Here is a 23,376-nt window from a genome sequence, read left to right on the forward strand (position 1 = left end):
GGTGTTCTCTCAGCCCGGCCTGTGCCCTTTCACAGTCTAGGAGCTCTTGGGGGATGTCCAACTGACAGCTTAGGTCTGCTTCCACTCCAACGAGAGTGAGCCCAGCTTCTGGCTGAGCAGTGCTCCACCTATGGGAGTGCACTGACTCCCAGGGGGCAGCTCCTGCATTGAGAGTCTGCCCCCTGGTGGTCAGTGTGCATCATAGCGACCAGTCATTCCATCATTTGGTCAATTTGCATATGACTTTTTTATTATATAGGATAATTTGACTTTAGGTGGTGGAGACACAATGCAATATGCAGATCATGTATCATAGAAATGTACACTTGGAACCTATATAATGTTATTAACCAATGTCACCCTAACACATTTAATAAAAAATATATTATTTTAATGCAAAGATCAAAGCCATGGTATGGACAATAAAATGGAGCCTCAGGGTCAAAGTTAACTAAAAAAAAAAAAATCATAGATCTTTAAAAACTTTACTATTTGAAATCCTATCAGTGAGAATAGAATGCTCTGAGCTATTCAGAGAAGCCACAATGATAACCATCTAGTTCAGATGCAGTTTCTCACATCAGGGATCTTCCAGCAGAGAGGAGATACCACACTGTACATTCATCTTAACTCTGTGGTTTATAAGGACAGGAGCCCTTCCTGTGCCCAGGACTGTTAAGCCTTTGCTTTTTGCCTTACTTTTCTTTGAACCTATTAAAACATTGCCTCATTTAAATTTTACCTACTCCCCTTCCCCAAAAGCCTATTTTAAGACTGTGCCTTTCTTTTTTGAGGCTGAACTTTGTTTCTCCTGTGAAGGAATAAGAGTTAAGCTAGGCTTTTGTTTCCAGATTTGAGAGATTTGATTGTATTTTAACATGAAAATGAGTATATGTAGCAATGGAACCTCTTTAGTTCTGTGGAAAGCTGTGTGACTATCCTCTAAGGAAGTGTGCCTTATCCTTTTAAGCAACAAGACCTTTGGCAAATCAGAGTTCTTTCCTTTTTATTGCTGTTGAATACAAATCAGATTTATTTTGCACCTTTGCCATGTATTTGCTTCCAATCTTTTAAAAATTATGTTTTATCTAATGAATATTGTTCATTTAACAGCAATATCATCTAGTCTGAAAGGTTTAGTCTCATCTCTGACTATGAGGCAGTAATATTTCTAGGTGTTGAATGTCATTCTAAGACCAGTTGGTCTTTATATCTTCCTAGAGCTGATTTAAAATATCATTCTTTTAGGATTTGCTCCTCGGATATGCTCATTCTCTGTTTTTATTATTCATATCAGAGATAAACTCATGCATATATTAAACTAACAAAAATATAACATTGTTTTAATGGTTTAGGTGGATTTTTTTTTCTAAGCAGCAGTTTGAGATTGTGCCTCTACTTAAGTCATTTGTAACTTGAGCCATCTGTTGATCTTACATATAATGCATTCTAGGAATTCAGTCAAATAGCAAAAGATCTTGGTGTTTCCCATATCATTTAGGATTTCAGTAGTTATACAGGAATTGCAGTGGTTATGCCATGGAAATAAAGAAAATTAAGCAAAAATATGAAGATCTTTAAAATACACAGTGGCCAGATACAGAAAATACAGCATGGTATGGTGCTGTTTTTTTTTTTTTTTTAAAGAGAGTTATATAGAGTGCTTTTTCTTTTGGAAGAGCTGCCCTAACTACTGTTTAGCCACGAATGAATAGGTATATTCAATTTCTTTGTCTTCAGGACACGTGTGGGCAAATTCTTCACGGGCATAAGCATTGTGGAGATAGCGCCAGACTCCTGAGAATTCTGCTGGAATGTCGAAGTCACGGTATTTCTTGGCAGCAATCTAGGGTTTTGGAAAAAGCAGTTGGTAGTAAAAGGCATCAGTAACATGCTCAGTGTGTAGAAACATATTTCAAAAGTCAAGATCATTGTGAACATGCTATATGCACAAAAAGTACTACAAAATAAAATGAAAGAATCTTGAAATTATTACCTTAATGTTTAGTGTACACATGTAGACAAAGCTATATGCCTGTAATCATATTTATATTAAGCTGTATTTAATGTTTAGAAGAAGAGAGCGCAGAAAAAGAGCACATATCTCCCCATTAAACTTAGAGGTTGTTTAGGGCCCCACCTATGTCATTATTTTATGAATTCTCTGTATCTGGCATGGGACCTGAGATAGAATAAATTCTGTTCAATGAAAATTTGATGGTGATTAAATTGTCAAATAATATCAACAGCTCTCATTACTTATTACTTGTTATAATCCAGATACCATTCTAAGCATTTATCATGTCCTAATTTATTTAATTTACTCAACAATTCTGTGAAATGGGTAATATTATTCTTTTTTAAAAAATATTTTAAAATTTATTTCAGAGAGGGAAAGAGAGGGAGAAAGAGATAGAAACATCCATTATGAGAGAGAATAATTGATCGGCTGCCTCCTGCACGCCCCACACTGGGGATCAAGCCTGCAACCTGGGCCTGTGTCCTTGACCGGGAATCGAACCCGGGACGCTTCAGTCCACACACCGATGCTCTATCCACTGAGCCAAACCACCTAGAGCTGAGTAATATTATTCTTGTTTTATTCTTGTTTTAGAGCCAAGACAATGGAAAAGCCCTGATATAGAAGAAATAATAATTTTTCATGTTTTACAGGGGAGATCATGGATTTTTCCTTTGAGGAGAGAAAAGGTGTACACCCCATGCATAATGATGATGCTAAAGCCATCATATAACAACCTCACACAGAATGGTCACTGTTATTCATGCTGGCAACTCCCAAACCCAGCTCAAACCATTAGGCTACCTTATAAATACTTACTTTAATAATGTTCAGCTTGGGTAACAAGCTGCAGTCAGCCAGTGTCAGATCATCCCCATCCAAGAACAATCTTCTGGAAACTGTGAGTTCCTCAGTACTGTTTGGATCAATTTCATCCAGAAGTGGGGTGTTTAGGTAGTTATCCAGGCGCTTAAATTCTCTGAGCAGAGCTTTTTCAAAGTCTGAGGCAATGAAGTCAGAAGGTTACTTATAAATGTAAGTAAATACATTCTCAATATGCTTTTCACACATTTAAACATCTCTACCTATACACGCTCCTTACACTGGCTATTAAAAATCTAAATAGTTAACTAGAATGCTTAACTAGCCACTGATAAGACCGAGCCAGATGTTTAATCAAATGATGAGTGGAAATATTTCTGGATTTTTCTTGAAGAGGTGCATTGCGAGGAGAGTCAAAGAGGGGGGAAAAAGTGATACGTTATCCCTCAGCCCAGAAGAGTCAGAAAATGGAATCAGAGACTAATAGCTCTCATAACTCAGAGGATAATAAACTTCAAGAATGTTGTGAGCCATAGCTTATGTGGCTCAGTGGACAGAGTGTTGGTCTGCAGATTGAATGGTTCTGGGTTCAATTCTGGTCAAGGGCACGTACCTCAGTTGCAGGTTCAACCTCTGGTCTTGGTCAAGGTACGTGCAGGAGGCAACCAATTGATGTTTCTCTCTCTGTCTTTCCCTTCCACTTCCTCTAAAAAAATCATCCGTGGGTGAGGATTAACAAAAAAAAGAGGGGGAAAAAAAGAGAATGTTATGTGCTATGGTTTAAGAAACCTTAAAAGTATGCAGGACCCAGAAAGTTCGGAGGGGGGCATCTAACAAATCCAGTCCTGCATTTAGTTTACACCTGGCCTGCCAATGCTCTATTTGAGCCACATTGGTAATTTCTATATTGAGAATTGGGCTCTAAATCTAATAAAACTTCATACAAAGGAATTTCAGAAAAGAGAGCAGAGACTGAGATGAGAGGAAGGGTATTCTCCAACATATACTATATATTTAAAAAACAAACAACCTATTTTAGCTGAGTGAGAATGTGAGAATGAGCGAGTGAGAAAAACAGATTTAAAGAAAGTTATCTTACGCTTATTTGCCTCCTTTTGTGTATTCTTTATATATGCAGAAAACTTGGCAAAGAGGTCGCTCCCCACATCAAAGGACTCCTTGTTCTTGGGACTCAAGCAAGGGTACCTTTAAAAGAAACATCGCTGCACTATCATTCATCCATAAGGAGACAGAGACCAGGTGTCCTAGCTTGCATTCTATTGAGAACAATTTGGAAATTGTGTTGGCAACTGAAGGTCCTGAGAATGATCTCATTGGAAATTCATATTTTCCCAATCTCAGAATAATTTCGTTTATAAAGTTCACTTGGAAACCAGTTGTCTGAAATTCAAAGTTCATTTATTTCTAGAAACAATGTTTCAAATGGTAGGTAGGTCCTCACACTTGCTCATGGAAGTCTCTTTGGTGAGACTCATATGGTGGTAATACATTTTCAAAAATAAGTAGTAGGAAAAAATATAGCTTCAAATATTATAACTTATAAAACAAATGAAGGAATGAAGGGGATGGTGATGATAGAAAACAGTAGGCAAGATGTCCTCGTCTAAGTAATACAAAGATCATTTTGGACAATAAAATAAAAAAAAGTGATAATTTCATTACACTTAAAAATTAAATAAGGAAAACCATATGATCACGAATAGATGCAGAAAAAGTATTCAATGAAAATCAATGTCTAATACTAAAACATCTTCTAGCAACTAGCAGTGGTCAGGCCAAATATTCATCTTCCTTGATTCCTCTCTTAATCTCCATCCCTAACTGGACCCTTTAGCAACTCCAGCCAAGTTACTCTTCCAAATGTACCCAGAATCTGTCCACTTCTCACCACTTCCATTGCCCACTTCTTGGTCCCAAGACTATATTACTACAACAGCTTGGTGATTGTTCTCTCTATTTTGATGCTTGTCTCTCATACAACAGACTATTCTCTACCTGCTGTGAGAGCAATTGTGTTAAAATATGTCATATGTGTCTCCCCTACACAATACCCTGCAATGTACCCATCTCATTCAGACTCACAGCTCAGGTCTTCACAGAAGTCTACAGGGATTGGTGGGATCTTGAGCCACCTTACCCCTCTGTTCTCATCTCTTCTTCATTACATATTTCACTCAATACTGGATCATTTGCTACTTTTCAAATAAGCCTAATCTTCCAACTCAGGGCATTTTCGCGTGTTTGCACTTAAGTGGAGTGCTTTCCCTCATTTATGCACATGATCTGCATCCTCTCTTCTTTCATATCTTTTTTCCCCCCTAATGGCTCCTCTCATACGAGTCTTTCTCTGGCCACTCTAGCTAAGTCTGCAACCTCTCCCCTGTCCCTAATTCTTAAAATAAAAATAAAAATAAATCTTTATTGTTCATATTATTACAAATGTTCCTCTCCCCCACCCCATTGCTCTCCTCCACCAGGTTCCCACCCCACCCTCTGCCCTTTCCCCACCCCCATTGTTTTGTTTTGTTTGTTTGTTTGTTTTGAGAGAGAAACATCCATCGGTTGCCTCCCCTACTTGCCCTGACAGGGATTGAACCCACAACCTAGGTAGGTGCCCTGACTGGGAATTGAAACTGCAACCTTTTTGGCGTTCGATGCCCCAACCAACAGAGCCACCCAGCCAGGGCAATAGCTGATATTGTTTTTGATGTTCTAGCAGGTGATGGAAGACACTATTTTAAAGCAATCAGCATAAAAACTAGAAGAGAAGCAACAACATAATTGTATGCCTAGAAAAATCCAAGGAAGTATAGGGAAAAAATTACTAGCATTAATGAGCTATTTTGTCAAGGTGGCTAAATACAAAGCAAACATTTAAAAATTATCTTTATTGTTGAAAGTGCTATTGATGTCCCTTTCCCCCCTCCATCCCACTCCCCCTCCAGGTCTCCCCTGCACTACTGTCTGTGTTCATAGGTTATATGCCATTTGAATTTTTCTGCAGGGAATCTATTACATAGGAATAAATACACTAGCACATAAGGACATAGGCACTAGGATGTTATTTATACCACTGTTTGTAGTGGTAAAAAAAAACAACTGGAAGGAAAGGGAATGTCCATCAGTAAAGGAATAGTTTAGCAACTTGTAGCACATCCGTGACATGGACTATTATGCAGACATTATCATGAATTAAATCAAAACCAGTAGAGTTGAAGGATGCTACAATGTTCTTTGAGGTGAGAAGCAAGATGCAATATTTATAAATTATGCTTCTTATTATCATGCTTATGTGAACCTAGAAAAAAGTATGGAAAGATACGCAATTGTTCTTTGGTGGTTGTTTTTCCCCCACTAGTTACCTTTGGGAGCAAGAAGAAATTAGGGAGCAGATAATGTGAGGGAAGAAGTAGCAGAAGATGGCAGAGGAGTAAAGAACAAAATAAGATTCAGTAGGTCCAGGACAAACTTGGAGCAGGTGCTTAAATCTAAGAAGCCATCAGTAATTGATGAAAGAGACCTAACATAGTCACCCAGAGGAGAATCGAGAAGAATGTTCTTATGTAAGAAGAATTATGGACTGATAGAACCTTTTGTTTACTATATATATATATATATATATATATATATATATATATATATATATTGTGTGTGTGTGTGTGTGACTGAGACTCCATTTTTTAGAGCAGTTTTAAATTCACAGCCAGACTCCTTACCAATGGAAATGTGAGCTAAGAAATGAGTATTATTTTAAAACACCGAGTTTGCAGTAATTTGTTGTACAGCAATAAAAAAATAAACACAGCGGGCTTCCTGTTTCCAGACTTTATCCTGCGTAGGCAGATAGATAGAACTTTCATTCAAGTGTAGGCAGTGCAGTTCTGGCCTCTGGTTAACTGTGAGACCTGTTTCCTGACCTCCAGCCCTTGTGTTGGGCATGTTCTACCTCATGCTATCGGGATGTGAAAGCCTAGTCATAGTCAGTTCTTGTAGGCTACACAGTGTTATTACCCCATGCTCTTCCTCTTCCTCAACCTTGTTATTTCTCTGTTTCTAGACCAATGAGAATTTACTTTCTTATTTTAAGCATGCTATGCATTTACAAATATTTGAAGTATTCTATCTATCTATGGTGTTTGTGTATTTAAAGTTGAAGGCAAATTTAGGCCTAATAGGCATAATATTTTTCAACCTGTAGAGCTAAGAGATCAGACTGAATAATAATAGAAGGTCATTGATTGAAGATCTTCCGAGGGCTCTCCAACAAAAAGGTTTGATTTTTATCAGTGTAAATGCTCCCAAACTTCATTATGGGCTAGATAATGAGGCTGAAATTAAATGTGGCCCAAATTTACCTGCCTTTCCCAGGTTTCCAAGTCTCTTCTTTGCCCTTTCCTAATATGCTACCCACATTCATAAATTATTCATGGTTTTACATACACTAAATCCATAATTCTGTAGTCAAGTTTTCTAATCATATGTGGAGTGATCAAGGGGGACTTTTGCAAAGTTTTCTAGAACTGTAACAAAAGAGAGATCTGACATTAAAAAAGAGTGAGCTGTCTAAAACTAAGAATGGTCAATCTGCAATAAATAGGCCAAGAAAACAGATGGTCTCAAGAACAATAACACCGTGTACAAGGCTGTACCTTGGAGGAGCCAGTGTCTGCTCTAGAAACTCCTCAATTTTAATGAAGTCTGTTTTCAGCTCCTTGTTATACAGCAGGAAGGGAGGATTGGCACCTGGAGCTAAGTCCTTCAGCTCTCCGGGCTTTCTATAATTATTACAAATAAGTAGAGTTAGACCGGTAGATCAGGCACACATCATATATTGGTACAACACTGTATTGGCACCTACTGATTTCAATCCTTAGAATGAAACCTGTTCTGATTTCTCTTACCTGGTCACGTCAACAGTAGTCACATTGAATTTAACTCCTTTGAGCCAGAGGATCATGAAAATGCGTTGGCAAAAAGGACAGTTTCCAACACTCTCCCCATCACTTCCAGCCTATTAAGATAAAGAAAGGCCTCATTCATTTATTTGCTTAACAAGTATGTACCGAGTGCCTACTGGCAAATGAGCTAGTTGCTGGAGACAAAGTTAAAAATACTTAATCTTATGGATTCTACCATTTGTGGGCAGAGAGAGACAATGAATCAAATCTCATTTATGTAAAATTACAAGTGTGCTGACATAATAATAATACATTAGATATAATATATATTGCCAAGATTTGTATAACCATTTCCTTCAATAGACATTTTAAATATTACAAAATTTTTGCTACTATACTTCAGCAACAAATATTTTTGTCATATAGCTTGTAGTACCTCTGAGATTATATTTTTAGAGTTAATCTTTAAAATGGGAGTGCTGAGTTAAAAGTGTGTATATTTCCCATTTTGATAGATCTTGCCAAATTTCTTTCCTGAAAGATATTCCATGTGTTCATTGGCTATTTGATTTCCTTATTTTATGAAGTGTCCATGAAAATTTTACATTTTCTATTAAAGTGATATTAAGGTGATGACTTTTTGCTTATCGATTTGGAAAAATTATTTGTATACTAAAGATAGCAACTATTTTAATACGTGTTACAGGTAACTTTACAAATGCATGTTTCATGTAAAATTTAAATTTTACATAAAATTCATCATTCTTTTCCTCTGTGCAGTCTGGTTTTTCTTATATGCTTACATAACACACACTCACACACATACACACACACATATATATATATATATATAATTATATATACTATATATACAGTATATATAATATATATTACAAAAGTTACTTTGCTATTTTTTAAAATAAAGATGTTCTCTTGTGTTTTTTTTTCTAGTAACTTTATGGTTTAATGTTTGCATTTGTTTAATCTATTTGGAACTTATTTTAGTGTAAGAAGTGTATAGGGACTCCAGCTTTAATATCTTTTTATTATTTTATTATTTTTATTTTATTTTTTCAGCTTTAATATCTTTACAAATAGTTAATAGTTGTCTTAACACCAGTTGTTAAAACCACTTGGTTGACCAGAGGTGTGGCTCAGTATTTAAGTGTCAGCTTATAAACCAGGAGGTCATGGTTAAATTCTCGATCAGGGCACATGCTCATTCCCCAGTGTGGGGCATTCAGGAGGCAGCCAGTCTGTGTTCTATCTCATCATTGATGTTTCTATCTTTCTCCCTTTCTCTCTGAAATCAATAAAAATATATTTATAAAAACAACCACTTTGTAAGTTATATGTTTGTCTAACCATTATGCTATACACCTGAAACATATGATCTCTGAATGCATAATGATCTGGCCACTCAGTATATAACTATTAATATATAGGTACTGGAGGCCTGGTGCATGAATTTGTGCATGGGTGGGGTCTGGCCAACCTGACCAGGGGGAGGGGACATGGACGGTTGGCTGGCCTGCCTACTGGTTGAACTCCTGGTCGATTTGGACAATTTGCATATTAGCCTTTTATTATAGAGGATATACACTGAGTGGCCAGATTATTATGCATTTAGAGGTCATAATAATCTGGCCACTCAGTGTATATAATAATAATAAAAAACCATGTCTTCCCACTGATTAAAAACAACACACTTTCAGCTTTGAAATTTTACATATACTTGAGTTTATCTGTGGACTCCATTTTTTTATTCATTCATTCATTCATTCATTCATTCTCCCAATAAATATTTACCAAAGAAATAATTATGTTTTTAACACAGAACAGACATTATATATGCAAAAACAGATATTAAAATTAAAAAATAGTCCCCCAAATTCACACTGTTTTAAACTGAGATGAAGTCTTTGAAAAGTCTTAAGAGGATGGACATGCATGTTATGAGAATGTGTAAGAGAGAAATATAGTTTATATGGGGTTTGTCAGGGAGGCGTTTTCTGAAGAAACGGCATTTTATTTTTTAAACACTTTACAGAAGATATACAGATAGTAAAACCAACATAAAAAGATGTTCAACATCATTAGTCATTGGGAAAATGCAAACGAAACCCACAATGGATTGCCATTACACCCACATTAGAATAGCTGAAATTAAAAAGACTGGCCGTACCAAGTTTTGGCTGGAATGTGGAGCATCTGGAACTGACACAATGTTATTGGGAGTGTAAAATAGTCCAACTGCTATAGAAAGAGTTTACCAAGGTTAAAATTGTTATCTACCTATGATCCAGCAATTCCAATCCAAGGTTAGAAATGAAAGCATATAGCCCTAGAAAGATGTGTACACAAATGTTTATAGCAAATTTATTCACAATCGCCAAAAATCGGAAACAACTCAAATGTCCTTTATGGATAAGCAAATATACTAGTTGTACATCCATACAAGGGAATACTTCAACCATGAAACAAATGAGCTATTGCTGAACACAATATGGGCCAATCTCAAAATAATTATGCTGAGCAAAAGAAGCCAGGCAACAAAAGAGTACATAGTGCATGATTCAATCTATAGAAATATTTAGAAAATGCAGACCAACCTATCCTGCCAGAAAGCAGATCAGTGATTGCCTAGGAGGGGAGTAGTGGGATAGAGTGAGGAATATTGACTGCTAAGAGACATAAGGGAACGTTATGAGGTGATGGAAAACCTATATAATAAAAGCCTAATATGCAAATCGACCAAACGGCAGAATGAATGGTCACTATGATGCACACTGACCACCAGGGGGCAGACGCTCAATGCAGGAGCTGCCCCCAGCCCACAGGCCCCAGGCCAGCCAAGGCAGGTACCAGCAGGGGCCCCCTGATTGCCCCACAGATGGGCCCTGATTGCTGGCCAGGCTTAGGGACCCTACCCATGCACAAATTTTGTGCACTGGGCCTCTAATAGTCTATATTTTGATTGGGGTGGTGGCTACATGTGTGTATACATTTGTCAAAAGTCATTGGATGCACTTAAAATGGGTGCATTTTTTCCTCTTGTTTTACTGTTGAGAGTATTACAGATGTTCCCCCATTTCCTCCCCTTTCCACCCCTCCATAGGCCTTCACCTATCTATTGTCTGTGTCCATGGACTGTGCATATATACATATAAGATTCTTTTATTTATCTTACCCAGCCTTCCCTCTCACCTTCCCTCTGAGATCTGTCAGTCTGTTCCATGCTTCCACATCGATGGTCTTATTTTTTTTTTTGTCAGTTTACTTTGTTCATTAGATTCCACATGTAAGTGAGGTCATGTGATATTTGTCTTTCTCAGATTGGGTTAGTTCACTTAGTATAATAATTTCTAGGTCCCTCCAAGCTGTCTCAAAAGGTAAAAGATCCTTCTTTTTCCATCTGCATAGTATTCCATTGTATAAATGTATCACAGCTTTTTTACCCACTCATCTACAAACGGGCACTCGGGCTGTTTCCAGATCTTAGCTATTGTAAATTGTGCTGCTATGAACATAGGGGTGCATATGTTCTTTCTGGTTGGTGTTTCGGATTTCTTAGGATATATTCCTAGAAGTGGAATTACTGGGTCAAATGGCAGTTTCTATTTTATGCAAATTATATCTCAATAAAATGTATTAAAATAGAGAAGTTCAAAAAGAGGAACAAAAAGTCCCTCAAATAAATAATTATGAAGGGTTTTCAGACATTGCAATGACAAAGATAAAGGTATGGACTTGGAAGGAGGTGCCTGAGAGATGGTGAAGAACGAGATCACTGGAGGGGAGGAAGTCAAGGATCTGAGCATCATAGTATTGGAAGGGTTATCTGTCTAGTTATTAAAATCACCAAGAATTAAGTGTTGGAGAGAGTGACAGTGATCCAGGAACAAAAATCCTTGGGAATAAGGGAGAATGACCAGGGGTTTGGTAGTCTACTAAGACAAGGAGGGGCAGTGAGTGGTGTAGTCTGATTTTCTGAGACTCAACCTAGGTGTTTCTCTAGATAGGGGTGACAGAATGGTCTGAAAACAGGAATGAGGAGCAAGGATACCTAAAGGACACCAACCCCATCTCCAGGCACAGTGGTAAGAGGAATGAGGAAGAAAAGGCAGCCACTTCTTGAGCCGGTTATAGCTGATGTAGTGTCCTCGTGGGAAATCCAGATTTTAGACACCTCAATCTTGCCCAGCCAGCAAACTTGCCATAGCTCAATGGTGAGTGTCAACCTATGAACCAGGAAGTCACCGTTCAATTCCTGATCAGGTCACATGCCCAGGTTGCAGGCTCAATCCCCAGTAGGGGGTGTGCAGGAGGCAGCCGATCAGTGATTCTCTCTCATCATTGATGTTTCTATCTATCTCTTCTCCCTTCTTCTCTGAAATCAATAAAGATATATGAAATAAAATAAACAATGTCCCAAACTAAATTCCTTCCTTGTTCTTTACTCCGCATACTGACCTACTTTTTCTTTAAGGATCCTAATCCAGTGAAAGTCACCATCATTTGGTATGGACTGAATTGTGCCCCCCCACCCCCATTCATATGTTGAAACTCTAACATTCAATGTGATTGTATTTGGAGGTGAGGCCTTCGGGAAGTAATTAGGTTTACGTGAGAGCATGAGGATGGTTCTTATGTTGGTATTATGCCTAAAAGAGAAGAGACCAACTCTCTCTCTCTCTCTCTCTCTCTCTCTCTCTCTCTCTCTCTCTCTCTTGCTCTCTCTCTCGCTTTCTCGCTCTCACTCGCTCTCTCTCGCTCTCTCGCTCTCACTCGCTCTCTCTTGCTCTCTCTTGCTCTCTCTCACTCTCTCTCGCTCTCTCTCCTTCAATTCAAGAAGGCAGCCACCTATAAGCCAGGAAAAGAGTTCTCACTAGAAACCATGCTGGCACCTCTATAACTATGAGAAATAAATGTCTGCTGATGTAACCACCCAGTATATGGTATTTTGTTATGGCAGCCCAAGCAGACAAGACATTATCCACCCAGGTGAACAAACTAGAAACTCGATAATAATCCTTTTGTTTCACTCTGAATATTGAATCCAACTACTAATTCTTATCAGTTTTTACCTATATCTCCAAATAAGTTTGCCATGGCTATTATGCCGTTCATCCATCCATTCATTCATTTATTCATTCATTCAATGTTTATTTGATGCTTACTATGTTCAACACTAGCTTCCAAGTCCAACCCATCAGTCTCTCTCATCTCTTAAATTCATATTTCCTCTTTTGCCTCAGTCTGTAGAAGGAAATAAAAGCGACTTCATCTTTCAGCAGCTCTGAGCTGTGATTTCTACTAGTACTGAGGTCCAAGAAGCCATGGGCATAATTCTCGTTTTTAGGTAAAGTTTCCTTTCCCTGGCAGTGGGTGCGACAGGGAAAATCATGTTTATTGCTGCTCTTTGTGATGTCACGAAGAAGTATGGGAAATAGCCACCAACCTTGGCAGCGGATTTCTTTTGTAACAGAAGTCAGACTGAGGATGCAGTCACAACTGGTGTTAGTGAGTGGAAACACCATTAGGGGTGGGAAGCAGGAAGAAAAATGGCCTCTGATAATAGATACAACAGGAAGGGTGGACCGCCTTTGGCAAAAGGAAAGGCAAAAACAGTGAGGTGGCGGGGTGGGGGGTGGGGTGGGGTGGGAAATGCAGCAAAATTTTACAGGAAAACTGTAGGTTTTTTATTGTTTATAATATGCTGATTTAAAGTGGCATCACATACAATTTTAGGATATAAATTCAGTAGCCTGATTGATGAATTATCTACCTCTTAGTTGTCTTTACCTAGCAAAGCCAGGACATGGTAATTCACCGAAACAACATTTCTCTTGGTGTTTGTGATCTAAGTTTCTAACCATAAAAAATAATTGCCACAATGCTTGACATTTACTGTTAACTATAGTAACAACTCCTCTGTTTTACATATTTGTTTTATTTAATCCTCACATGGAAGATGATCCTGTGTGGTAAATTCTGTTATTACTCATGTTTTACAGATGAGGAAATTGAAACTCAGAGGAGCTCACTTTAGACAAGAATTGATGGCATATGTATTCTTTTTTATAAAAATATATTTGTATTGATATTAGAGTGAGGGAGAGAGAGATAGAAGCATCAATGATGAGAGAGAATTATTTATCAGCTGTCTTCTGCACGCTCCACATTTGCGATGGAGCCCGCAATCTGGACATGTACCCTGACCTTCTGGTTCATAGGTCAACACTCAACTACTGAGCCACACCAGCCGGGTGACATGTGTACTCTTTTCATGTAGCAAATCCAGGACTATCTACTCCAGAACTTGTATTCTTTAATGCTGCTTTCTCTCATCTAATAGTTTTGTTGGAATTTTAAAAATTAATTGGTTGTTATGATAGTTCTAAGAGAGTTCAAAAATGGTCTGAACATTCAGAGAAGAATATCATCTCTTTCTTTTTTCCCCACGTAGACCACATGTTTTATTTATTTATTTTTTATTTAATTATTTAAAAAAATATTTTATTGATTTTTTTTTTACAGAGGAAGAGAGGGGGATAGAGAGTTAGAAACATCGATGAGAGAGAATCATCAATCAGCTGCCTCTTGCACACCCCCTACTGGGGATGTGCCCGCAACCAAGGTCCATGCCCTTGACTGGAATCGAATCCAGGACCTTTCAGTCTGCAGGCCGACGCTCTATCCACTGAGCCAAACCGGTTTCGGCTAGACCACATGTTTTAGACAAACATTACATTCAGAATTTTGGCCAAATGTTAGATGCTGTAATGTTATGTACAGACCTACTAAAAGTTAATTTTAGACTGTTTGGTAGAAAACACGAAAACTTCATTTAACAATGAACAACAAACCAATATGATGAATGCTGCAGTTAGATAAAATAAAATGTGTTAGAAAATCTTTTGTTTTCAGTATCTAGATATAAATCTTGCCCAAATCCTACAGAGCTGAAAGACAATGTTTCCTTGACTATATGGAACACATAGGTGGTGTGGTATAAATTCTTAATTATGATAGGGAAGCGCTTAATCTCTTACAGGAATCTCATCAGGGCCTGGGGAAGAAGTTGTGGTGGGGTTTTTAAGCTACAACCAGAGGTATCTGGGGAAATCACAGACTCATTTAATCTTTAGAATGATACCTCATTATCTATAAATGAGATACCACTGGGGAAGAGCAGTGCTTTTAAAAATTACTCATCAATATTTTTCATCCCTCTCAATTTCTGAGTCCCCTTCCACCATTTTCTGTAAAACTACTAGATATCTGAAGATCACTTCTTAAAGCAAAGCAAAACAGAAATCTGGACCAGATGATATGCAAGATTCTCCCAGGAAATCTTTCATCTGTATCAGTGTCATATACCTAAAGGATTCCATCTGATGACATTTTGGAAGAATTTTCGAAAAAGCTTGCCAAATGGAAAACAATTGAATAAGATTAGACTTAGCTATTTTAATTTTTAAATTCTATTAAATTTAAATTTCCCCATCACCTTTTATCCCCTCTATGCCCTCTACCACCTCCCCCCAACCTCCTTCACCCCCCCACAATCACCACACTGTTGTTCACAGACATATTTTAAGGAATTAGAATCCTGTAATTCACTGGCCATGTGACTGTGCACAAAGTTAGTTTCTCTTTGCTTTAGTTTCTGTATCCATAAAATACGGTTACTACTAAACCACTTAGCACAGTGCCTGCCAAATAGTAAATAATAAACGGTTAGTTGTTTTAACCTGAAAGTTAATATTTAATTCAACAGTTGCTCATCCAATATACCGTATGCTTTTCTAACTCCTCCTGTTCAGATGACCACCCAAATATGGGCCATCTATGAAGATAAGCACATGTAATAGATCAATGGCAACAACTGGTTATGGTGTGATTAGATTGAATGAACTATTTAGATAAAGGAAACACTTTGGTTATCCTATGAAAAGACATGAGCTCTGGCTTGGAATTGGTAGGTGTAAAAGGCCAGTTAGAAAATTAAGGCTTATTTATATAATTTCTGAGCAGTCACGTGTTTTGCTAGAATCCAGAGATAGGACAAGTAGTTCTTATGCTCCATGGTCCAGCAAACATTGTTTTGGATTGCTTTGCAATGTAAAAATTCAAGTTTCTCTGCTACGATTTTGAAAAGGCAGGTTGATTATATCTTTGGTGGATATATACAACCAGTTGTTAAAAATTTTAAAATGATTGGGAAACTGAAGTTTAAACTAACATTTGGTAAGCATACGTTATTTTACGTCTTTGTATGCCATCACAGGGCTATATAGTTTTAGAGGCAAGTTACTTATACTTTATTGCCTGAGCTTACTTATCTAGAAATGGTGACAATATTACTACAATGATGAGTATTATTCCCACTATTATTACTGATCTACTACCACTACTAATACTATAGCTCCTGAGTTGCTGGTAGCACTAAATGAGACAATATATGTAAGTTGTTCAAAAGCATCAGGCATGATATAAGAGTTTGTTGTTACCATTAGCATCCTGACTACTTCCAATAGTCAAGGAAAGTATAGAGAACAAATAGTTAACATAAGCAAGGACTTAGGAAATTATGTAATTTCTACTTGGAATAACCCACGCACAATTATTTCTCTTGATGAGCTAATTTAGAAACGCATGTTCCTTTCTCCTGCTTTAGGGGTTTTCCAAAGGGCTTTTCTGAAAAGTTAAGGCAGAAACACACAGACACACACACACACACACACACACACACACACACACACACCAACATCACCAAGGCAGAGCATAGCTTTCTAAAATGCCTCCTTCTCACATATCAGGCACACAGACTCGTGGATTTTTTCCTCCTATAATGTCCATGTGAACCTGCTGTGATGTTTGTCCATTGCGGGAGAATTTTAGAAAACTCTGTCTGGGCCATGTGTGGGAATGGGGCCCTCCGGCTATTCTTACACCTCTTCTCCTCCCATTCAGGTCTCCTAAAACCTATCGCTTCAAATGCAGAGTGTGAGAGTTGAAAAACTCCTATTATAGATCATTTTTGTTAGCCTCCTACATTGTATAGAGAAAGTGGAGAGGGAGGAAGGGGTTTGGTCAAGGTTACATAGGAAACCACTAAGAATACAATGCAATTGCTCTGACTACCAAGCAGTCTAGAGTTCCTTCCACTATGTCTCCAGGCCTTTTCCAGGTGAGATGCCTTCCTGTTGTTCTCTAAGAACAACCAACACCCAGACATCCTTCTGGGACTCAGAATAGAAATACAATTACAGAATTCTTTCCTATCTCTAGCCCCAATGTTGCCCTTTTAAGAATAAGCTGAGGCCCAGGGTCAAGAAAGAAAATATCCTGTATCCTGTTATGATAGCTAGAAAACTTACCTTCACAAAAAGCTCAATCTCAGGATCTGCTTGAACGTTGGGCCTCAGGCCTGCCATCTTTCTGTTTTCACTGCTAGTTGGCAGCTGCTGACTCCTGCACAGCCTGCAGCACTTGTGAACTCCTTTCTTCCAGTTTCACCCTAAGGCTCAAATACCAGTGGGTGCTTTAAGCGAGCAGTCCAGTTTTTTTTTTAATGGACTGACTCAGAGCTGGGGCCAACTTTTCTCCTCAAGAGGCGGGAGGCAGAGAATTCTAGATGCTTGAGAGCACCTCTTGAATTTGTTTTCCTTCTTCCTCTTGACCTATCATTTGAATCAAGGAGGAGCCAAAGGGGTGTGTTTAAACTGGCTAGCTAGCAAGATGAGGGTGTTTCCACCGAGGTTTCAACGCCATGAGTCAGCAGAGGAGAAACAAACACACACAAACACACACATGCGGTTCTGGCTTCTATATATCAAGTACACCAGATGTTCTCTCGGGCCTCCCTTGGAGTCCTGGGCTCTATGCCCAGAATATGGCCTCTTATGACTGTTCCTGTAGCCTGACAGCAACAGAATGCTCTTCCAGGAAAAGGACCAGAAATGACTTGGGTTTTATCATTGAAAAGGATGTTTATCTAACAATACTGACTAACAGGGGGTTAAAGAAGTGTACTTCATCAAATGTCCCCACCCACGATTCTACTGCTTCCACTGTGAGATTTCCCTTCTGGGTTGCAAATTTCACTTCTCTTTTCTTGACCAGGGAATGTTCGCTGGGGTGGCTGAGTCTGGGCATCTTTTGAGTGTCCCACCGCATTCTTGATCTGGCAAGTGTGGACTGGGACGGATCGCTTCCTCGCTTTGGCATCTGTGATGGGAACCACAGGCAGTTGTGTATCTCTGCTTGGCAACCCTGGGAACAGCAGTAAAATATCCAAACATCACTCAGCGACTGCAGTGCTTCTAGCAGCTGCGTGTTCTGCCTGCCAGGAAGGAGGTGGTGCTGGAGGAATACACCTTTTTGTAGGAAGAGTCTCTTTCTGGTCAGAGCCCAAGGGAACATAGACACACCAGTTAGACACCTTGGTGACCCTCTTTCTTCAACATGGGCTATTTCCCATGCTCACATGGGTTCTACATGCACCTGCCATGGACCTCATGTGAAGAATTCACAGAATAGGCTCTTGACAAACCCCATGAGTGCACCCTGGCAGGCTCTGTGTAAGGGGGGGCCGATGTGCAGGTGGGTGTCCTTCAGGACACGGGACCTGATGATTCCCCAGACAGTTGATAAATGAGAGGGAAATTGTGGCAGATGTCTGCTGAGTCATCCTGGAGGGTGAGTCTAGGACTGGATGTTTGGCAGGACCTGGTGGATGCTCTGGTCATATTTTTACTCTGTTCATTCATTCTTTCATTCCAAAGGCAATCAATAAGTGCTTGCTCTGTGCCAGGGTGCTGATCCACTCACGGCGATTGGCAGCACGGGGGCTAGAAAGTTTGGGAAGACAACAGGAATTCAATGTTCAGCATGCTGAGTCGGAGGCCTCCTCACTCTTCCCCATTCCCTGAATCTAATCAGTGCAAAATCTTGTCACTGCTGCCTCCTGGATATTTTTAAATCCCACCCACTTCTGTTTGCCCCCCACTGCTACTTCAGATTTCAAGCCAGAATCATTATTTTTTGGTGATTTAAAAAATTTATTTTTAGAAGATCCAAATCATTGCTAGGCCCTCAGGCCTCATGGGAAAAGCACCACTCCCACCATCATCACAGCAACAACATGCAGCAGCCTAAGGAGCTCTGTATCATGCCTAATAAATTGTCGAAGTGATGAACTACTTTTCTTTATTTTATTCTATTTTTCCCATCGCCATTCCCCCCCAATATACCTCTTCCACTTCTAGACCCCTCCCCCAACAGTCACCACATTGTTGTCCATGTCCACAAATTCTTTCTTTTCTTTTGCTCAAACTCCCAACACCCTTCCTGCTAGAGCTGTCTGCCTGCTCTCTATGAGTCAGTTTTTATTTTGTTTGTTAGTTCAGTTTGTTCATCACATTCCACATATGAGTGAAATCATATGATACTTGTCTTTCCCTGGCTGGCTTATTTCATTTAGCATAATATTTTCCAGACCCATCCATGCTGTTGCAAAGGGTAAAATTTTCATCCGTTTTAAGGCCGAGTAGTATTCCATTGTGCAAATGTACCACAGCTGTTTTATCCATTCATCGACTGATGGACACTTGGCTGCTTCCAAATCTTTTTACTCTGCTTTTCAGAGTATTTAAAATCTTGTTTAGAGATATAATTTATATACCATAAAACTGACTCATTTTAAGTGTACACTTTTAAGAATTTTTAGTAAAGTTGTTGAGTGGTGCATCCATGACTACAGTGCAGTTTTAGACATTTCCATCACTGCAATGACATCTCTCTCTTACCCATTTGTAGTTAATCCCTGTTACCTCTCCCAGTCCCTGGTAACCACTAATCTGCTTTCTGTGCCTATGGATTTGCCTATTCTGAACATCTATACTAATAAAAGGGTAATATGCAAATTGGAAAGGACGCCCTCACAGTAACAACTCAATAGCAGACTTTGTGGGGCGTCTATACTAATAAAAGAGTAATATGCAAATTGGAAAGGGTGCCCTCATAGTAACTACTGAACAGCAGGCTATGTGGGGCGACCAGGCCAGCAGAAGGAGGCAGTGAGGGGTAATGAAGCCAGCGGGGAGGGGGGGGGAGGGGTTGTTGGTGGCAACCAGGCCAGCAGTGGGGGGCAGTTGGGGGTGACCAGGCTGGCAGGGGTCATTTGGGGGTGACCAGGCTGGTGGGGAAGGGCAGATGAGGGACCAGTCCAGCAGGGGGGGCAGTTGGGGATGACCAGGCTGGCATGAGGGGGGAGTTAGGGGTGATCAGGCAGGCAGGCAGGTGAACAGTTAGGAGCCAGTGGTCCCGGATTGTGAGAGGAATCCCAGATTGGAGAAGGTTCAGGCTGGGCTGAGGGGGACCCCCCACCCCAATGCACGAATTTTGTGCACTGGGCCTCTAGTGTTATATAAATGCAATCATACAGTATGTGGTCTTTTGTGACTTGCTTCTTTTACTCACTATGATATTTTCTTTATGAGTGGTCAGATTATTATGATCTCTGGACACATAATAATCTGGCCACTCACTGTATATCCTATATAATAAAAGGCTAATATGCAAATTTCCCCCTCAACCAGGAGTTCAACCAGCAGGCAGGCCAGCCAACTGCCCATGTCCCCTCCCCCTAGCCAGGCTGGCCAGACCCCACCCATGCATGAATTCATGCACCGGGCCTCTAATATACATACACACACATACACACACATACATACACTGATTGGCCAGATTATTATACATTCATATTATACATTCAGAGATCATAATAATCTGGCCACTCAGTGTGTGTGTGTGTGTGTGTGTGTGTGTGTAGTGATTTCAGAAAGGAAGGGAGAGGGAGAGAAAGACAGAAATATCAATGATGAGAGAGACTCATTGATCAGCTGCCTCCTGCACTCCTCCATACTGGGGATCCAACCCACAACCTAGGCATATACCCTAACCGGGAATCAAGCTGTAACCTCCTGGTTCATAGGTTGATGCTCAGCCGCTGAGCCATGCTAGCTGGGCCTCATCATGATGTTTTCAAGGTCCATCCATATTGTAGTATGTATATTACTCTTGATGGCTGAATAATGTTCAGTTATATGTACGTATATTGTATATTACATTTTGTTTATCCATTCATCAGTTTATTGTTCCCATCTTTTTTACTACTGTGAATAGTACTGCTATGAACATGTGTATGCAAGCTTTTGTTTGAATACCCATTTTCAGTTCTTTTAAATATGTACCTAGATATTGAATTTTTGGGTCATGTGGTAACTCTATGTTGAACTTGTAGAGTAACTGCTAAATTATTTTCCACAGGGTCTGCACCATTTTACATTCCTTCCAGCAATATATGAAAATTCAAAATTTCTCCACATCTTCACCAATACTTGTTATTTTCTATTTTTAAAATTATTTCTTTTTAAAAATTATAGCCACCTTAATGGGTGTGGTATCTCATTGTGGTTTTGATTTTCACTTCCTAATGACGGTGAGCATGTTTTTATGTTCTTATTGTTCATTTGTATATCTGATTTGGAGAAATATCTATTCATGTACTTTGCTCATTCTTAATTTGAATTGTCATTTTGCTTTTGAGTTGTAAGAGTTCTTCTGGATACTAGACTCATATCAGATATTTGATTTACAAATATTTTCTCCCAGTCTATGGCTTGTCTTTTAATTTTCTTAATAATATCTTTTAAAGGGCAAAGGTTTTAGATTTTTATAAAGTTCAATTTATCATTTTTTTATGGGTTGTGGGTTTTTTCTGGTATAGTATTTAAGAACTCTTTACCTAGCCCAAGGTCATGAAGATTTTTTCCAATATTTTCTTTTAAAATTTTAATAATTTATATCGGTTGTCTTTTTATTCTGTATTTTATTAATTTTCACTCTGAATTTTATACGTTCTTTCCTTATAATGATGTTGGGCTTCCTTTATTCTTTTTATAGTTCCTTAATGTGTAATAATAGATTATTTATTTGAGGTATTTATTGTTTCTTGAGATAGGTCTGTAAACTTCCCTCTTAGTATTACTTTTGCTACATTCCAAAGACTTTGGTATGTTATATTTTCATTTTCTTTGGCCTCTTGACTTCTTTTATTTCTTCATTGACCCAATAGTTGCTGGGTTGTATGTTGTTTAATCTCCACATATTTGTAATTTTTAAAAGTTTTCTTCTTGTATTTTATAGTTTCACACCATTGTGGTTGGAAGATACTTGAGATGATCTCAGTCTTCTTAAACTTATTAAGACTTGTTTGTGTCCCAACATATTTTCTATTCTTGGGAATGTTCCATGTGCACTTGAAAAGAATGAGCATTCTGTCACTTTGGGATGAAAACTTCTGTAAAAATCTATTAAGTCTATCCAGTCTAATATGTCATATAAGGCTGATGTTCCCTTGTTGACTTTCTGTTTGGATGAGTTATCCATTGTTGTAAGTGGAGTTTTAAAGTATTCTATTATTGTGTTGATGTCTATTTCCCCCTTTAGGTCTTTCAATAATTGCTTTATATATTTTGGTGCTTCCAAGTTGAGTACATATGCATAAATAAATGTTATGTTTTTTTAAAATATATTGTTCCCTTTATCCTTAGAATAACCTCTTGACTTTTTTGTTTTTTAAGTCTATTTTGTCTGATATAAGTATGGCTATACCATCTTTTTTCTTTAAAAAAAAGGTGGAGTTTTTTTTTTGGTTAATCCTCACCCAAGGATCGATCTATCTATCTATCTATCTATCTATCTATCTATCGATATATATATATATATATATATATATATATATATATATATATTCATATACATATATTAGAGAGAGTAGAAGGGAGGGGGGAGAGAGAGAGAGAGGGAGATTTATGTGAGAGAGACACATCAATTGGTTGCCTCCTGCACACACCCAGACCAGGGCCAGGGATCAAGCCTGAAACCAAGGTATGTGCCCTTGATGAACCCAGGACCATCCCAGCCAACTCTATATCCTCTGAGCCAAACCATCTAGGGTCCATCTTTCCTCTTAATACCATTTGCTTAGTGTATCATCTTCCACCTCTTTAGTTTGAGCTTATATTTGTCTTTAGCTCTGAAATTGGTTTTCAGAAGGCAGGATATATTTGGATCTTGTCCATCCAGCTACTCTGGCATTTAATTAATGAGTATAATTTATGTAAATTTAGACAGATTATTCATATGTGAGGATTTACTACCACCTTTTTATCTTTTGTTTTCTGATTACCGTGTATCTCCATTGTATCTTAAAAAAAAAAAACCTTTTCCTTTTTATTAAATTTATTGAGGTGACACTGGTTAACAATTATACAGGTTTCAGGTGTACAATTCTACGATGTATCATCTGTTCACCACCCCAAGTAAGTCTCTTTCCATCACCATTTATCCTCCTTATACCCTCCTCCGCCTCCCTCCACCATCCCCCGGCAACCATCACACTATTGTCTGTGTCTATGAGTTTTGTCTCTCTAATCCATGTGTTTGGTGCTTTTCTATGACCTTTTTCTCTGTTTCCTCTTTTTTGTGTGTGTTTTATGTCTCAGATCTGGATATTTGTTTTGTGGTTACCATGTTTGTAAT

General features: G+C 38.6%; 1 protein-coding gene across 1 annotated transcript; it reads right to left on the reverse strand.

The window, feature by feature from the left end:
• Positions 1-369: 369 nt before the first annotated feature.
• CLIC2 (chloride intracellular channel 2) lies at positions 370-17,471 on the reverse strand. The gene is made up of 6 exons (XM_036415808.2): positions 17,148-17,471; positions 7,765-7,874; positions 7,513-7,638; positions 3,942-4,048; positions 2,840-3,021; positions 370-1,846 (listed from the first exon to the last, which is right to left on the reverse strand). Exons 1-6 carry the CDS (start codon positions 17,202-17,204, stop codon positions 1,691-1,693), a joined length of 738 nt encoding a protein of 245 aa, XP_036271701.1. The 5' UTR covers positions 17,205-17,471; the 3' UTR covers positions 370-1,690.
• Positions 17,472-23,376: the final 5,905 nt, after the last annotated feature.

This window comes from Pipistrellus kuhlii, unplaced genomic scaffold, assembly GCF_014108245.1.
Source record: "Pipistrellus kuhlii isolate mPipKuh1 unplaced genomic scaffold, mPipKuh1.p scaffold_m20_p_51, whole genome shotgun sequence".
NCBI lineage: Eukaryota > Metazoa > Chordata > Mammalia > Chiroptera > Vespertilionidae > Pipistrellus > Pipistrellus kuhlii.